General features: G+C 44.3%; 1 protein-coding gene across 1 annotated transcript in view; it reads right to left on the reverse strand.

Moving 5' to 3' along the window:
• LOC131203859 (TGF-beta receptor type-2-like) overlaps window positions 1-12,539 on the reverse strand; it is a 49,911-nt gene that overhangs the window by 9,437 nt on the left and 27,935 nt on the right. Inside the window, exons 2-3 of the mRNA XM_058194579.1 lie at window positions 10,538-10,688; window positions 806-1,625 (exon numbers count right to left, since the gene is read on the reverse strand). Of these exons, the coding sequence (XP_058050562.1) occupies window positions 806-1,625; window positions 10,538-10,688 (971 nt within the window). The remainder of the gene's footprint in view (window positions 1-805; window positions 1,626-10,537; window positions 10,689-12,539) is intronic.

Consider the following 12,539-nt stretch of genomic DNA (forward strand, 5'->3'; position numbering starts at 1 on the left):
CATTTATATTGAAATTTTGAAGAGTAGTGCAAAAAACCCTCAGGAAATACTCATTTGTACTCATTGTGGTTTGATAAATGCTCCTCCATACCTTTCCTGCTTTTTCCAAAAGACAGAAAAAGAAGGAAGTTCTGGAAAATAGCATGGTTTTAGTCTGAGATCCTAACCAACTGATCAACAGAGATTATACTGAACTGGTGCCGAATAAAGAACGTGTGTGTGTGTGTGCACATATTGTGTGTGTATGAGTGTGTATGTGTGTGTATTGTGTGTGCATCAGATATCAATCCATTTCATTGAAAACATTGCTAGCCACCATGTCACTGCTCTGGGTAGAGCCAGCTCCAAAATAAGGAAATTCTGACGGACTTAACTGCTCATAATGAATGCAGGGCCAAGCGATACATCTGATCTAAAGAGTTACCAGTACAGGTAGAACATTCATTGGATTGATTTCAATCAAGGGAAATTGTAAATAAGAACAATCCTGAATGCACCATATCTACATGCTGAGCATGAACATTTGCACAGGAGAACACAAAACATGGAGAGTTCTACACGTGTGTTTCCATACAACATGGAACATGTTCCTGATCAGAAGGAAGCATACACAGGATATAATTCCTCTTTACGGATGCCTGTGTTCCAGGTAAAGAAACAAGTGGGGGTGGAAAAATGCAAGAATGTATGTGGGTGTGGGCGATGGCAATGGTGTGCTGGAGAAATGCGCACTGCCCTCTTCGCTTGAGTCAACAAGTTCTCCACAAACAAAATAAACTCTTAAGTTTTGTTTTCCAGTGCTCACCTGTCCGCTATTAGCAAAATCTCCCACACTTAAAGATGGATCCAGCCGCAAAGCGATTCCGAAATCACAGAGCACACATTCTTGATGGTTCTTAATGAGAACATTTGTGCTTTTGATATCCCGGTGTGCAATGGGAATTTTTGGACTGCCACCGGCAGTGTAGTCACTGTGCAAGTGGGTCACCCCACTCACGAGGGAACCTGCCATCTTTTGCAAGTCCCTCCAGCTGAGAATATTCCTGGACAGGTAATCCTTAAGATTGCCTTGGCTGTGATAGGCAGTGATCAGCCAGTATTCTTTCTGAAGTCCAGAGTGTCTCTCCTCTGAGGAAAGGAACCGAAGGATGCTGCAGTGCTTCAGGTTGGCATCCGTGAAGATCTGGCTTTCATTTTTCCAGGATGCAAATTCCTCACAAGGGAAAATCTTCACGGCCACCATCTCATACTTGCCCGAAGATGCATGCTTTAGTTTGGCTTTCCAGACTTCCGCAAACTGCCCCTTTCCCACTCTTTCTTCCAACTCAACCGGCAGGAGTTCGTTGATACGGTTGAGGTTGCCGGCGCAGGCCGGGTGGAGAGCAGAATGATGATCTATTTTGACGGACAGGATCTCATTGTAAGTGGGGGCCCTGCTGGATTCAGGCCGCTCACGGCACGGAGTGTGTTTCTGGGCCCACTGCTTGGACAGCTTCTTCTGCCGATGGGTTCGGCAGAGATAGAATATCACGGTGATCATGATAGCCACCAACAGTGGGGGCAGCAGGCTGATGGCTGCTACAGGGATAATTTCCTTGCTGTGTAGCATGGAGTATCCTACGGGGAAAGGAAAAGGCAGAGATTAGCAAGAATGTTTCCACGTATGCAGAGCAATTACTTTGAACAGCTGTCCCCAGGGACCCATAGCATTTTAGGGACCAAACTTCAGCCCAAGACTTTGGTGCCACAATCCAGACATCCCCTAATTTTAGCATCCAATGCAGGGAACAGTCCTATGGTGAATACAGTACAGGAGGTTCACCTTTCTCTCAATTGTTCTGGTGACATCAGTGAAAGGTTGTTCCTCCACCACTAATGCACAATTGTCTGTAGCAGGAGCCTTTTTTTGCCTATGGCTGCTTTCACAACAGGAAAGGATTCCTGGGTTCCTGCTCACGTGGCAGCAGAAGATTTGGAAAAGATTCAGAGGCTCCCTGCTGTCCACTCCACCATTCTTCTCTAGCAGCCTCTTCAGTCATGTCTTCAGCATGACACGAAGACGAGAGGGGCTGCTTGCTCCTTCCCTATATCACCTGAAGGAGAGGCTGTATAATCTTTTTTTTTTAAATTTACATTTATATCCCGCCCTTCTCCGAAGACTCAGGGCGGCTTACAGTGTGTAAGGCAATAGTCTCATTCTATTTGTATATTTACAAAGTCAACTTATTGCCCCCCCAACAATCTGGGTCCTCATTTTACCTACCTTATAAAGGATGGAAGGCTGAGTCAACCTTGGGCCAGGCTTGAACCTGCAGTAATTGCAGGCTGCTGTGTTCTAATAACAGGCTTCTTACCAGCCTGAGCTACCACGGCCCCCCTTTTCATCGTTATGATTCTTGTTATTTTTTTTTTAAAAAAGATCACAGGGGGATCTCAACTTATGATCACAACTGAGGCCAAAATTTCCATCGCTAAGCCAGATAGTTCTTAAGTGAGTTTACCCCCATTTTATGACTCTTCTTGCCACAGTGCTTAAATGAATCATTTCAGTTGTTATGTTAGCAACACAGTTTTAAAGTGAACCTGGCTTCCCCATTGAATTTGTTGTCGGAAAGTCTCAAAAGAGGATCGCATGACCCAGGGACACAGCAGCCATCATAAATATGAGCCAGTTGCCAAGCACTTGAATTCTGATCACGTGACCAAGGGAGGCTGCAACGGTCGTAAGTGTGAAAAATGGTCATAAGTCACCTTTTTCAGTGCCGTTGAAACTTTGAACAGTCACTAAACAAATGGTTGTAAGTCGAGCACTATCTCTATAGTATTCTTATTTCTCATTTCCCAATTATAACAAGGCAGTTGTCAGTGTTCCTAATAACACACCCATTGAAAGCAGAACTCCGAGACAGGTAGATTCCCCAAAGAACATATTTATTGGATACATCATGTTGGCACAGCTGGTGAAAACCAACTCTAACATTTCCCATGGTTTTCACCTAATTAAAAGAGTAAAATCCCCCTCCCAGGTGGCACCAGTCACATTGTACAGTTAGAGTGGATGGCAGACTCATCTCCTCCTCCAACAGCCACCTGTTACAATGACCTTGGTTCCCACAGGAAAACTTATTGTTTTGGCAGTTAGCCAGGCTATCTACTTCCCCCCTCCCTTCCCACTCTCAGGCTTTGTGGCAACTATGAGGCAACACAAGATGGCTTCAGCCAGGTTTGCTTCAGAGTTGACAGCAGTTGCAAGCACCAGCCCCTTTCCTTTATTTCACCTTTAACACTGCTACAGCAGTGACATCTGGATTTTCCAGAGGCCTTCTGGGCAGCCTTCTGGGAAGGCATTTAGAAGTTTTTTCAAGACATCAAGATGCTGACTTGGATAGCCACTCCATTGTACACTGCACCTCTTGGGCGTTGTTGCCCATATTACAAAGTTATCTCTCAACAAGCAGGAAAGGCAGCGCAGGGCTGTTCCCAGTTTCCTTCCTGCTGCTTAGGCTCTCTGCTCTGTTTGACCTTGTGTCCTCCAAAGCAGGGGTGAGCAATTAATTTTCCCAAGGGGCCACAAAAGAAACATGGATTATTATGGAGGGCTGAATTAACAGGGCTATAGACATGCAAACACATGTATTTTTCAATACATAAATTGAAAGAACAACAAACAATTCCCTTGAAAATAAAAGCAATGCAGTTGTATTGTGTTTATGGCGTACACTTATTCACATTTGATTTCCAATTTCTGATTGATCTCATGTGGGCTGGACAGAATGGAAACTATTCTTTAAGGCAGGGGTGTCCAAACCTGGCAACTTTAAGACTTGTGGACTTCAACTCCACAAACTTCAGCTTTGCTGGCTGAGGAATTCTGGGAGTTGAAGTCCATAAGTCTTAAAGTTGCCAGGTTTGGACACCCCTGCTTTAAGGTATCTGGAGAGCGCCAGGTTGAGGAAAAGGGCAGTCGGTCTGAATCAATAGACTGATTCAGCATAAAGCAGCATCTTGTGAACATCACGTGGCTGAGCCAAATAGTTTTGCTGATGGAAAGTAATAATTCTTACTTGAACAGCTCCCCGTTCTTGAACCCAAGAGAACGGGGAAGGAAAACTTGGGTAACTCATTTGTTCCAGGCTTTTTGTTCCTGTTATTAATTATCAGGCATTTTAAAGAAGGCGGCATGAAACCAAAGTGCTTTATCTTTCTGATAAGCATGCACTCATTTATGTTCACTAAGAAACAATATGGATTTTTTTTAAAAGTAGAAATAAGCTGTATGAAGCGTTGGTCCATTTAGACTGATAAAATCAAAGCACTTTTAAATGGAAAGGCAAGACTAACAATGCTTAAAAGTCTAAGGAAACAAGTAGATAAAGTCTCTGTGAGTTGAGTTAAATGCTTAGTGACCTCCTGGACAGTCCATGTAGTTTTATGGGCAAAGAATAGAAGAGGTTTTCCATAGCCTTCTCAGATTTTTGTTTTATTCTTCTATCTAACCCAGTGATCCCCACATTTGTGGTTTGGCAGCCTGGCTGGGGGAGGGGAGGAGAGAACCGGGACGGGCAAGTGGTAAGGTGGTGTACATGCCTGCACACAACTCAACTTATGGGACTGGTGGACCAGTGCACATACATATGGACTTGACTGCAAGTTGAGCTGCGCGCATGTGTGTGTGCCAGCCTACCACTCGCACGAGCCGCATGCATACACACCAGCCTGCCTCTCATGTGCCCCGGTTCCAAGTGGGCTGCAGCCCAGGGATTGGGGACCCCTGATCTAACCGGCAACCTTGGGATTCTCCCATCCAAGCACTGACCAGGTTCTGAGCCCAGAGAAAGTCACCGTTTTTTGAGGCAGGAAAACAATGAAAGTGTTTTTCTGTGGGGGATGCTTGAAAAAAAGGGAGCCATTGCTGAAAGGTCTCCATCAGTCTGCTAATGAACAGAAACTCATTTTAAATTTTTAAAATGAGTTTCAATTTTAAAAAGCTCTAAAAAAAGAACAATCCCATTGGACAGAGAAAGTGATATGGAAGAGCTGCTCCAACCGGTATTTGGGTCTGAAGTATTTGGGTCTAAAGTAAGGTACAAAAAAAGAAAGAAAAAAGGCAAGGGCCTTAGAATTCATTCTGATTATTACTAGAACAGTGGTGTCATTTAGTACAAATGAGATTTTATCTCTTTGCCCCAGCATGGAGAGATCTATACAGTCCCTCCATTCTTACTCATGAAATTCAAATAGCGAAGGATGGGTCGTTCAAAACTATCCCTCAAGCTAAAGACTTCAGAGCACGACTTCAGTGAGTAAAATTTACTGTTCAGATCCTGGCAGTAAGAAAGCCAAGCCAAGTCTGCTGCAGTTCATTTCTGCTTAAGCCGTGAATGTTTCTAAAATAAGACACCAAGTTCAAACCACAAGATCAGCGTCAAATGATAGAATTTAAGTTTGTTTTGGAAAGTGTGAGGCCCCCCGCTATCTTTTTCAGTAATGGCTTTTCCTGATGGGCATGACAACATCTCTGAAATGGTGACATTCGATGGAAACCAGAGCCTTTTTTTGAGCGTTTTCCAGGGCTGCAGTGTGCAAACCTGAAGTAATGCCTCCTGGCTGCATCACTCCCGGGAACTGTTTAAATAAGTTTCGGCCATAAATGCAAAGTCATCAGTTTGTAGCAGTGATTGTTGCATGAGCCTAAAAAAGTTTCAGGCAGGCTGCTTTCTTTGAAAACAAATGAGAGAAAGAAAGACGTTGCCTTGTATTTCTTTGTGGTTTCAAAGCTGGGTCTCTGCCAGAAATCTACCCACCCCCCGCATGGTAGATATAGGTTGGGTTCAGACAAGGAATAATAGTATCGCTACATTTCAGTAGCTACTATAGCTTATAAATCTAGAAATCAGTCTGGAATAAAGGCTACCTTCCACTGGAAGTGCTGGGCTACCCTAAAGTCCTTTCTGCTATCAAGGATAAAACAAAAAAACACTAATTCTGTAAAGCTGAAAGTCAAATTCTGTTCATTAAATGTCTGTGGAGATTCTCAGTCATCCAGGTCATGGTTAGCCCAAAGGTATTTTTTCAAGAGGCAACCGGACTTTCTGTTTTTTCTTTGAAGACATTTTGCTTCGTGTAAATCCTTCCATTCCTCACCATCCAGTCAGACCTGAAGAAGCTTCTTGAATGAGAAGCAAAACGTCTTCAGAGAAAAACCAGAAAGTCCAGTTGCCTCTTGGGGAAAAAAAAGCACCTTTGGGTCATTTTCTGTTCGTTTGATATCTGAAGTTAGCAAAACACCTTATTGATTAGGATTATTGCACTGTTCATTTGATCTCTGTGACTTCCTACAATCAGGTATAGCAGCCACGATAATTTTTTCCTCAGTTCTGTAATAAATAACATGAAGCGCAACTGAGGAAACATAGAACTCACAAAAAATATACCCTTCTCCCTTTCCTCCAGTTTATAAAGGAGGATAATTTTCAGGAGAAGCCCTCAGGTTTTATCCTAAGGCTACAGAAGGAGTGTTTATGTGCCAGATATCTGGTCAATATGGGTTGCAATAGAGTGTGATTCCAGAGGACGGAATTCTTGGTCTCTGGAATCACAAGATCACTCCATCACAACCCATATTGACCAGATATCTGGTCAATATGGGTTGCGATAGAGTGTGATTCCAGAGGACGGAATTCTTGGTCTCTGGAATCACAAGATCACTCCATCACAACCCATATTGAAACCAAGTATAATTCCTCCTTCTTCATTTAATACCTGTAATGATTTTAATTGCAATAATACTAGAGCAACTAATAGATTTAAACTTTTAGCTCAGTAACCTAGATCCATAAAAACATTTCTGTGTTTAAATAAGTTTCGGCCATAAATGCAAAGTCATCAGTTTGTAGCAGTGATTGTTGCATGAGCCTAAAAAGTTTCAGGCAGGCTGCTTTCTTTGAAAACAAATGAGAGAAAGAAAGACGTTGCCTTGTATTTCTTTGTGGTTTCAAAGCTGGGTCTCTGCCAGAAATCTACCCACCCCCCGCATGGTAGATATAGGTTGGGTTCAGACAAGGAATAATAGTATCGCTACATTTCAGTAGCTACTATAGCTTATAAATCTAGAAATCAGTCTGGAATAAAGGCTACCTTCCACTGGAAGTGCTGGGCTACCCTAAAGTCCTTTCTGCTATCAAGGATAAAACAAAAAAACACTAATTCTGTAAAGCTGAAAGTCAAATTCTGTTCATCCAAACAAGGTTTCTGGCAGAAACACAATTTTGCATGTTATACTGAATTATAAACTACCTGTATGAGCTTGTACAACATGCTAGAAAATTAAGCAGGCTGTCAGTTTACATTCCTCATATAATGAATTATACACAGCGAGCAAAGCACTCAAATGAGGTGGCCATGCACTGTAGTATGGATGAACCATCTCTTTGAATCAATCAATCTGACTGATTAGACATTAACTGCATTCAGATATTGTATTAAGCCATGACCTATCTAATAATGATTTATATACAAACTACATTTGACTAGATTTACATTACATGCTAAATCATAAATACAGTTTTTAGGTATTATGGCTGGTTTCACATAATATTCCAAATCACACAATTAAACAAATCACTCTCAAGTTCAGAACGACATGTTAATTTAGTCACATCTATCTAAACAGAGAAGGAGTCTGTATTTTGGCTGTATTTTGGCTGTAGAAAATACACACTGAACTTATTGAAATAGTTGAATTGCAATTCAACATGTATGAAGAGTACCAATTACTGCCTGAAGGCAACACCTAACAAGACTTTTAGGCTTTGTTCACAGTACTTCATTAACCCAAATTGCCAGTAACCCAGACTGGGCTTTGACCACGCAGTCACAACCAACATCTTGATTTCTTGACACACAGACACACACTCCGTTTTTGCAATGGAGCACCTTGTGGCCCAGGGGTGAAATCTAGCAGGTTCTGACACAGTGGTGGGTTTCAAATTTTTTTACTACCAGTTCTGTGGGTGTGGCTTGGTGGGTGTGGCAGGGGAGGGATACTATAAAATCTCCCTTCCCACCCCACTCCAGGTGAAGGATACTGTAAAATCTCCATTCCCTCCCCAATCCAGGGAAATCTTCTGTAATTTTATATGGGGTATTTTAGGTTTGTCAATTTGACGGTTTTAATTCGGCCACCATTGAATAAGTTTTTTAAATTGATTTTTAACTTTGGACTTACCTAGTGGCATTGAGGGATGCGAGACGTTGCTACGCCTCCTCCCTCATTGCGTCGGCAGATAACCGCCCAGCCGCCCTGTTTCGGGTGACTCGTTCCCTCCTTCACCAGGGGGAGTGGGATGACCCGTTGCAGGGACGTGCTGAGGAGTTTAACGGTTATCTATACGATAAAATCGTTCCGCTTCGGGACGGTCTGGACCAAAATTGCAGTGACTCAGGGGAGGCGTCCGAGGGTGGTCTTGGTGATATTTTATGGGATGAGTTTGACCCTGTGGCTCCCGAGGACATGGACAGGTTGTTGGGTAGGTTGAATGCCACCACATGTTTACTGGACCCGTGCCCCTCCTGGTTGGTACTGGCCACCCAGGAGGTGACACCCAGGAGGTGACACGAGGCTGGCTCCAGGCAATTACGAGTGCTTCCTTGGTGGAGGGAGTCTCCGCCGCCTTGAAAGAGGCGGTGGTGAGACCCTCCTCAAGAAGCCTGCCTTGACCCGCTGTTTTAAGGCAACTATCGTCTGTTCCAACCTTCGCCACGGCGAAGGTTGTAGAGAGTATGGTGGCATATCAGTTTCCTTGCACCTGGATGAAACTGTCTATCTAGACCTGCTCCAGTCCGGTTTCCGCCCGGTTACAGTACTGAGACGGCTTTGGTCGCGTTGGTGGATGATCTCTGGAGGGCCAGGGATAGGGGTTGTTCCTCTGCCCTGGTCCTATTAGACCTCTCAGCGGCTTTTGATACCATCGACCATGGTATCCTGCTGCGCCGGTTGGAGGGATTGGGAGTGGGAGGCACCGTTTATCGGTGGTTCTCCTCCTATCTCTCCGATCGGTCGCAGACGGTGTTGACGGGGGCAGAGGTCGGCCCGAGGCACCTCACTTGTGGGTGCCGCAGGGCCGATTCTCTCACCCTCTTGTTCAACATCTATATGAAGCCGCTGGGTGAGATCATCAGTGGCTTCGTGTGAGGTACCAGCTGTACGCTGATGACACCCAGCTGTACTTTTCCACACCGGCCACCCCAATGAAGCTATCAAGTGCTGTCCCGTGTCTGGAAGCCGACGGGTCTGGATGGGGAGAAACAGGCTCAGGCTCAATCCTCCAAGACAGAGTGGCTGTGGATGCCGGTATCCCGCATAGTCAGCTGCAGCCGCTGCTGACTGTTGGGGGCGAGTCATTGGCCCCAATGGAGAGGGTGCGCAACTTGGGCGCCCTCCTGGATGAACGGCTGTCCTTTGAAGATCATTTGGCGGCCGCTCCAGGAGAGCTTTTACCAGGTTCGCCTGGTGCGCCAGTTGCGCCTTTCTAGACCGGGATGCCCTATGCACGGTCACCACGCCTCGTGACATCTCGCCTAGATTACTGCAATGCTCTCTACATGGGGCTCCCTTGAAGGGCATCCGGAGACTGCAGTTAGTCCAGAATGCGGCTGCGCTGGTGATAGAAGGAGCCCTCGTGGCTCCCGGGTGACACCTATCCTGCGCAGACTGCACTGGCTACCTGTGGCCTTCCGGTGCGCTTCAAGGTGTTGGTGATCACCTTTAAAGCGCCCATGGCATAGGGCCGGGCTATTTACGGGACCGCCTTCTGCTACCGAATACCTCTCACCGACCCGCGCCTCACAGAGAGGGACTCTCAGGGTGCCGCCAGCTAGGCAGTGTCGCCTGGCGACACCCAGGAAGGGCCTTCTGGGGGCTCCCGCCCTCTGGAACGAGCTCCCCCCAGGACTTCGCCAACTCTCGGACCTTAGAACCTTCCGTCGTGAACTTAAAACACACTTATTCAGGTGCGCAGGACTGGATTAGATTTTTTAGCTTTTAAATTTTAAATTTTATACTGATTTTAATTGGTTTTATTATTTTTAGTTCAATTGGCCGGCTAAATATTTCATTTTAAAATTTATTTTAAATTCATTGTCTATCTATGTATTTTAATATGGCTGTACACCGCCCTGAGTCCTTCGGGAGAAGGGCGGTCTAGAAATTTGATTAATAAATAAATAATAAATAAATAAGTATATTTATTGCTTTTTATCTTGGCTGTACACCGCCCTGAGTCCTTCGGGAGAAGGGCGGTATAAAAGTTTAATAAATAAATAAATAAATAAATAAATACCTGCGATGATTGAATGTAGATTATGCAAAATGTGGTCCTTTTGTTTCCATGAACTGCTCCATTTTTGCAAATGCATCAGTGTAAGATTCCATTGAGTCAAATACCAGAGAAAAAAGGGCTACATACAGTAGGAATCTACATAATAGACAATTATTTTAGGCTGTCGTTCTTGGGAATTTTTTTTAATGTTTGCTTACCATAGAGAAACACAGATTTCTTCTGGTTTTTCACAATAGGAGCTAAAATTACAGTTGGTGTAGCACACCTGATTTTCGCAGATGGGGTAGGTATTGTCACACCACTTGCAGACATTGCTGTTCACATTCCTTCCAGCTTGGCTGGTGCATACTGTGAATAAAAAATTGAACGACAAAGTTTCAGCATCAGCACGAAAACTTTTCTGAGTCTTACTTGACCGTGTGAGCTGAGGTATGCTTTTCAACACTCTCTTCCATCGACTATGAATAGTTAACGAAGGGCCTTAAGCAGAGATATCAAATTCAAGGCCCGGGGGTCAGATCTGGCTTGCAGGGTGCATAACCCTGGAAACAGCAAAGGACCGGCCCATGTTACCTCTGCCAGCAAAAATGGAGCTTGGGAGGGCCGCGTGCTCTGTTTATGCTGGCAGAGGGTTGCAGGAGGACATCCTAGTCAAAAACAGAGCCCATAAGGGCCATGTGGGCCCCCTGAGCTCCATTTTCACTGACAGAGGGTTGTAGGAGGCCGTCCCAGCCGAAATTGGAGCTTGGGAGCCTGTTTTCACTGGCAAAGCGCTTGACGCCCCCGACATGAATGACATCAAGCTGCCCATGCCCACCTTGGCCACACCCACCACGCCCCCCCCCCCAAGGTTAAACACAACCCTGATGAGGCTCTCAAGGAAATTGAGTTTGATACCCCTGGCCTAAGGTGCTGCACTGCAGGAGAAGTGTGATTTAAAAATGGACAGATCTGAGCATCTTGGAAGAAGTTGATTGGAATGGTGATCTTAAGCCTTGCAGAAACCTCATATATCCATTTTGCCTTCCTAAATCCCAACAAATATCAAATAAGAGCAGAAATATTTGACCCGATACACCCAAGTGCAAGGAGCTCAGCTCCAAAGGATTGATTGCACCAAGAGTGCTTTTGAGCTACATATAATTCACACACTATTCTTGTGTTGTGTACTGAACCTCCTATAATTCTGTTCATCCAAACAAGGTTTCTGGCAGAAACACAATTTTGCATGTTATACTGAATTATAAACTACCTGTATGAGCTTGTACAACATGCTAGAAAATTAAGCAGGCTGTCAGTTTACATTCCTCATATAATGAATTATACACAGCGAGCAAAGCACTCAAATGAGGTGGCCATGCACTGTAGTATGGATGAATCATCTCTTTGAATCAATCAATCCGACTGATTAGACATTAACTGCATTCAGATATTGTATTAAGCCATGACCTATCTAATAATGATATATATACAAACTACATTTGACTAGATTTACATTACATGTTAAATCATAAATACAGTTTTTAGGTATTATGGCTGGTTTCACATAATATTCCAAATCACACAATTAAACAAATCACTCTCAAGTTCAGAACGACATGTTAATTTAGTCACATCTATCTAAACAGAGAAGGAGTCTGTATTTTGGCTGTATTTTGGCTGTAGAAAATACACACTGAACTTATTGAAATAGTTGAATTGCAATTCAACATGTATGAAGAGTACCAATTACTGCCTGAAGGCAACACCTAACAAGACTTTTAGGCTTTGTTCACAGTACTTCATTAACCCAAATTGCCAGTAACCCAGACTGGGCTTTGACCACGCAGTCACAACCAACATCTTGATTTCTTGACACACAGACACACACTCCATTTTTGCAATGGAGCACCTTGTGGCCCAGGGGTGAAATCTAGCAGGTTCTGACACAGTGGTGGGTTTCAAATTTTTTTACTACCGGTTCTGTGGGTGTGGCTTGGTGGGTGTGGCAGGGGAGGGATACTATAAAATCTCCCTTCCCACCCCACTCCAGGTGAAGGATACTGTAAAATCTCCATTCCCTCCCCAATCCAGGGGAAGGTTACTGCAAAATCCCCATTTCCTCCCGATCAGCTGGGACTCGGGAAGTAGAGAATAGATGGGGCGGGGCCAGTCAGAATTTTTATTACCAGTTCTCCGAACTACTCAAAATTTCCACTA

This window comes from Ahaetulla prasina, chromosome 1 (assembly GCF_028640845.1).
Source record: "Ahaetulla prasina isolate Xishuangbanna chromosome 1, ASM2864084v1, whole genome shotgun sequence".
NCBI classification, from domain to species: Eukaryota; Metazoa; Chordata; class Lepidosauria; order Squamata; family Colubridae; genus Ahaetulla; species Ahaetulla prasina.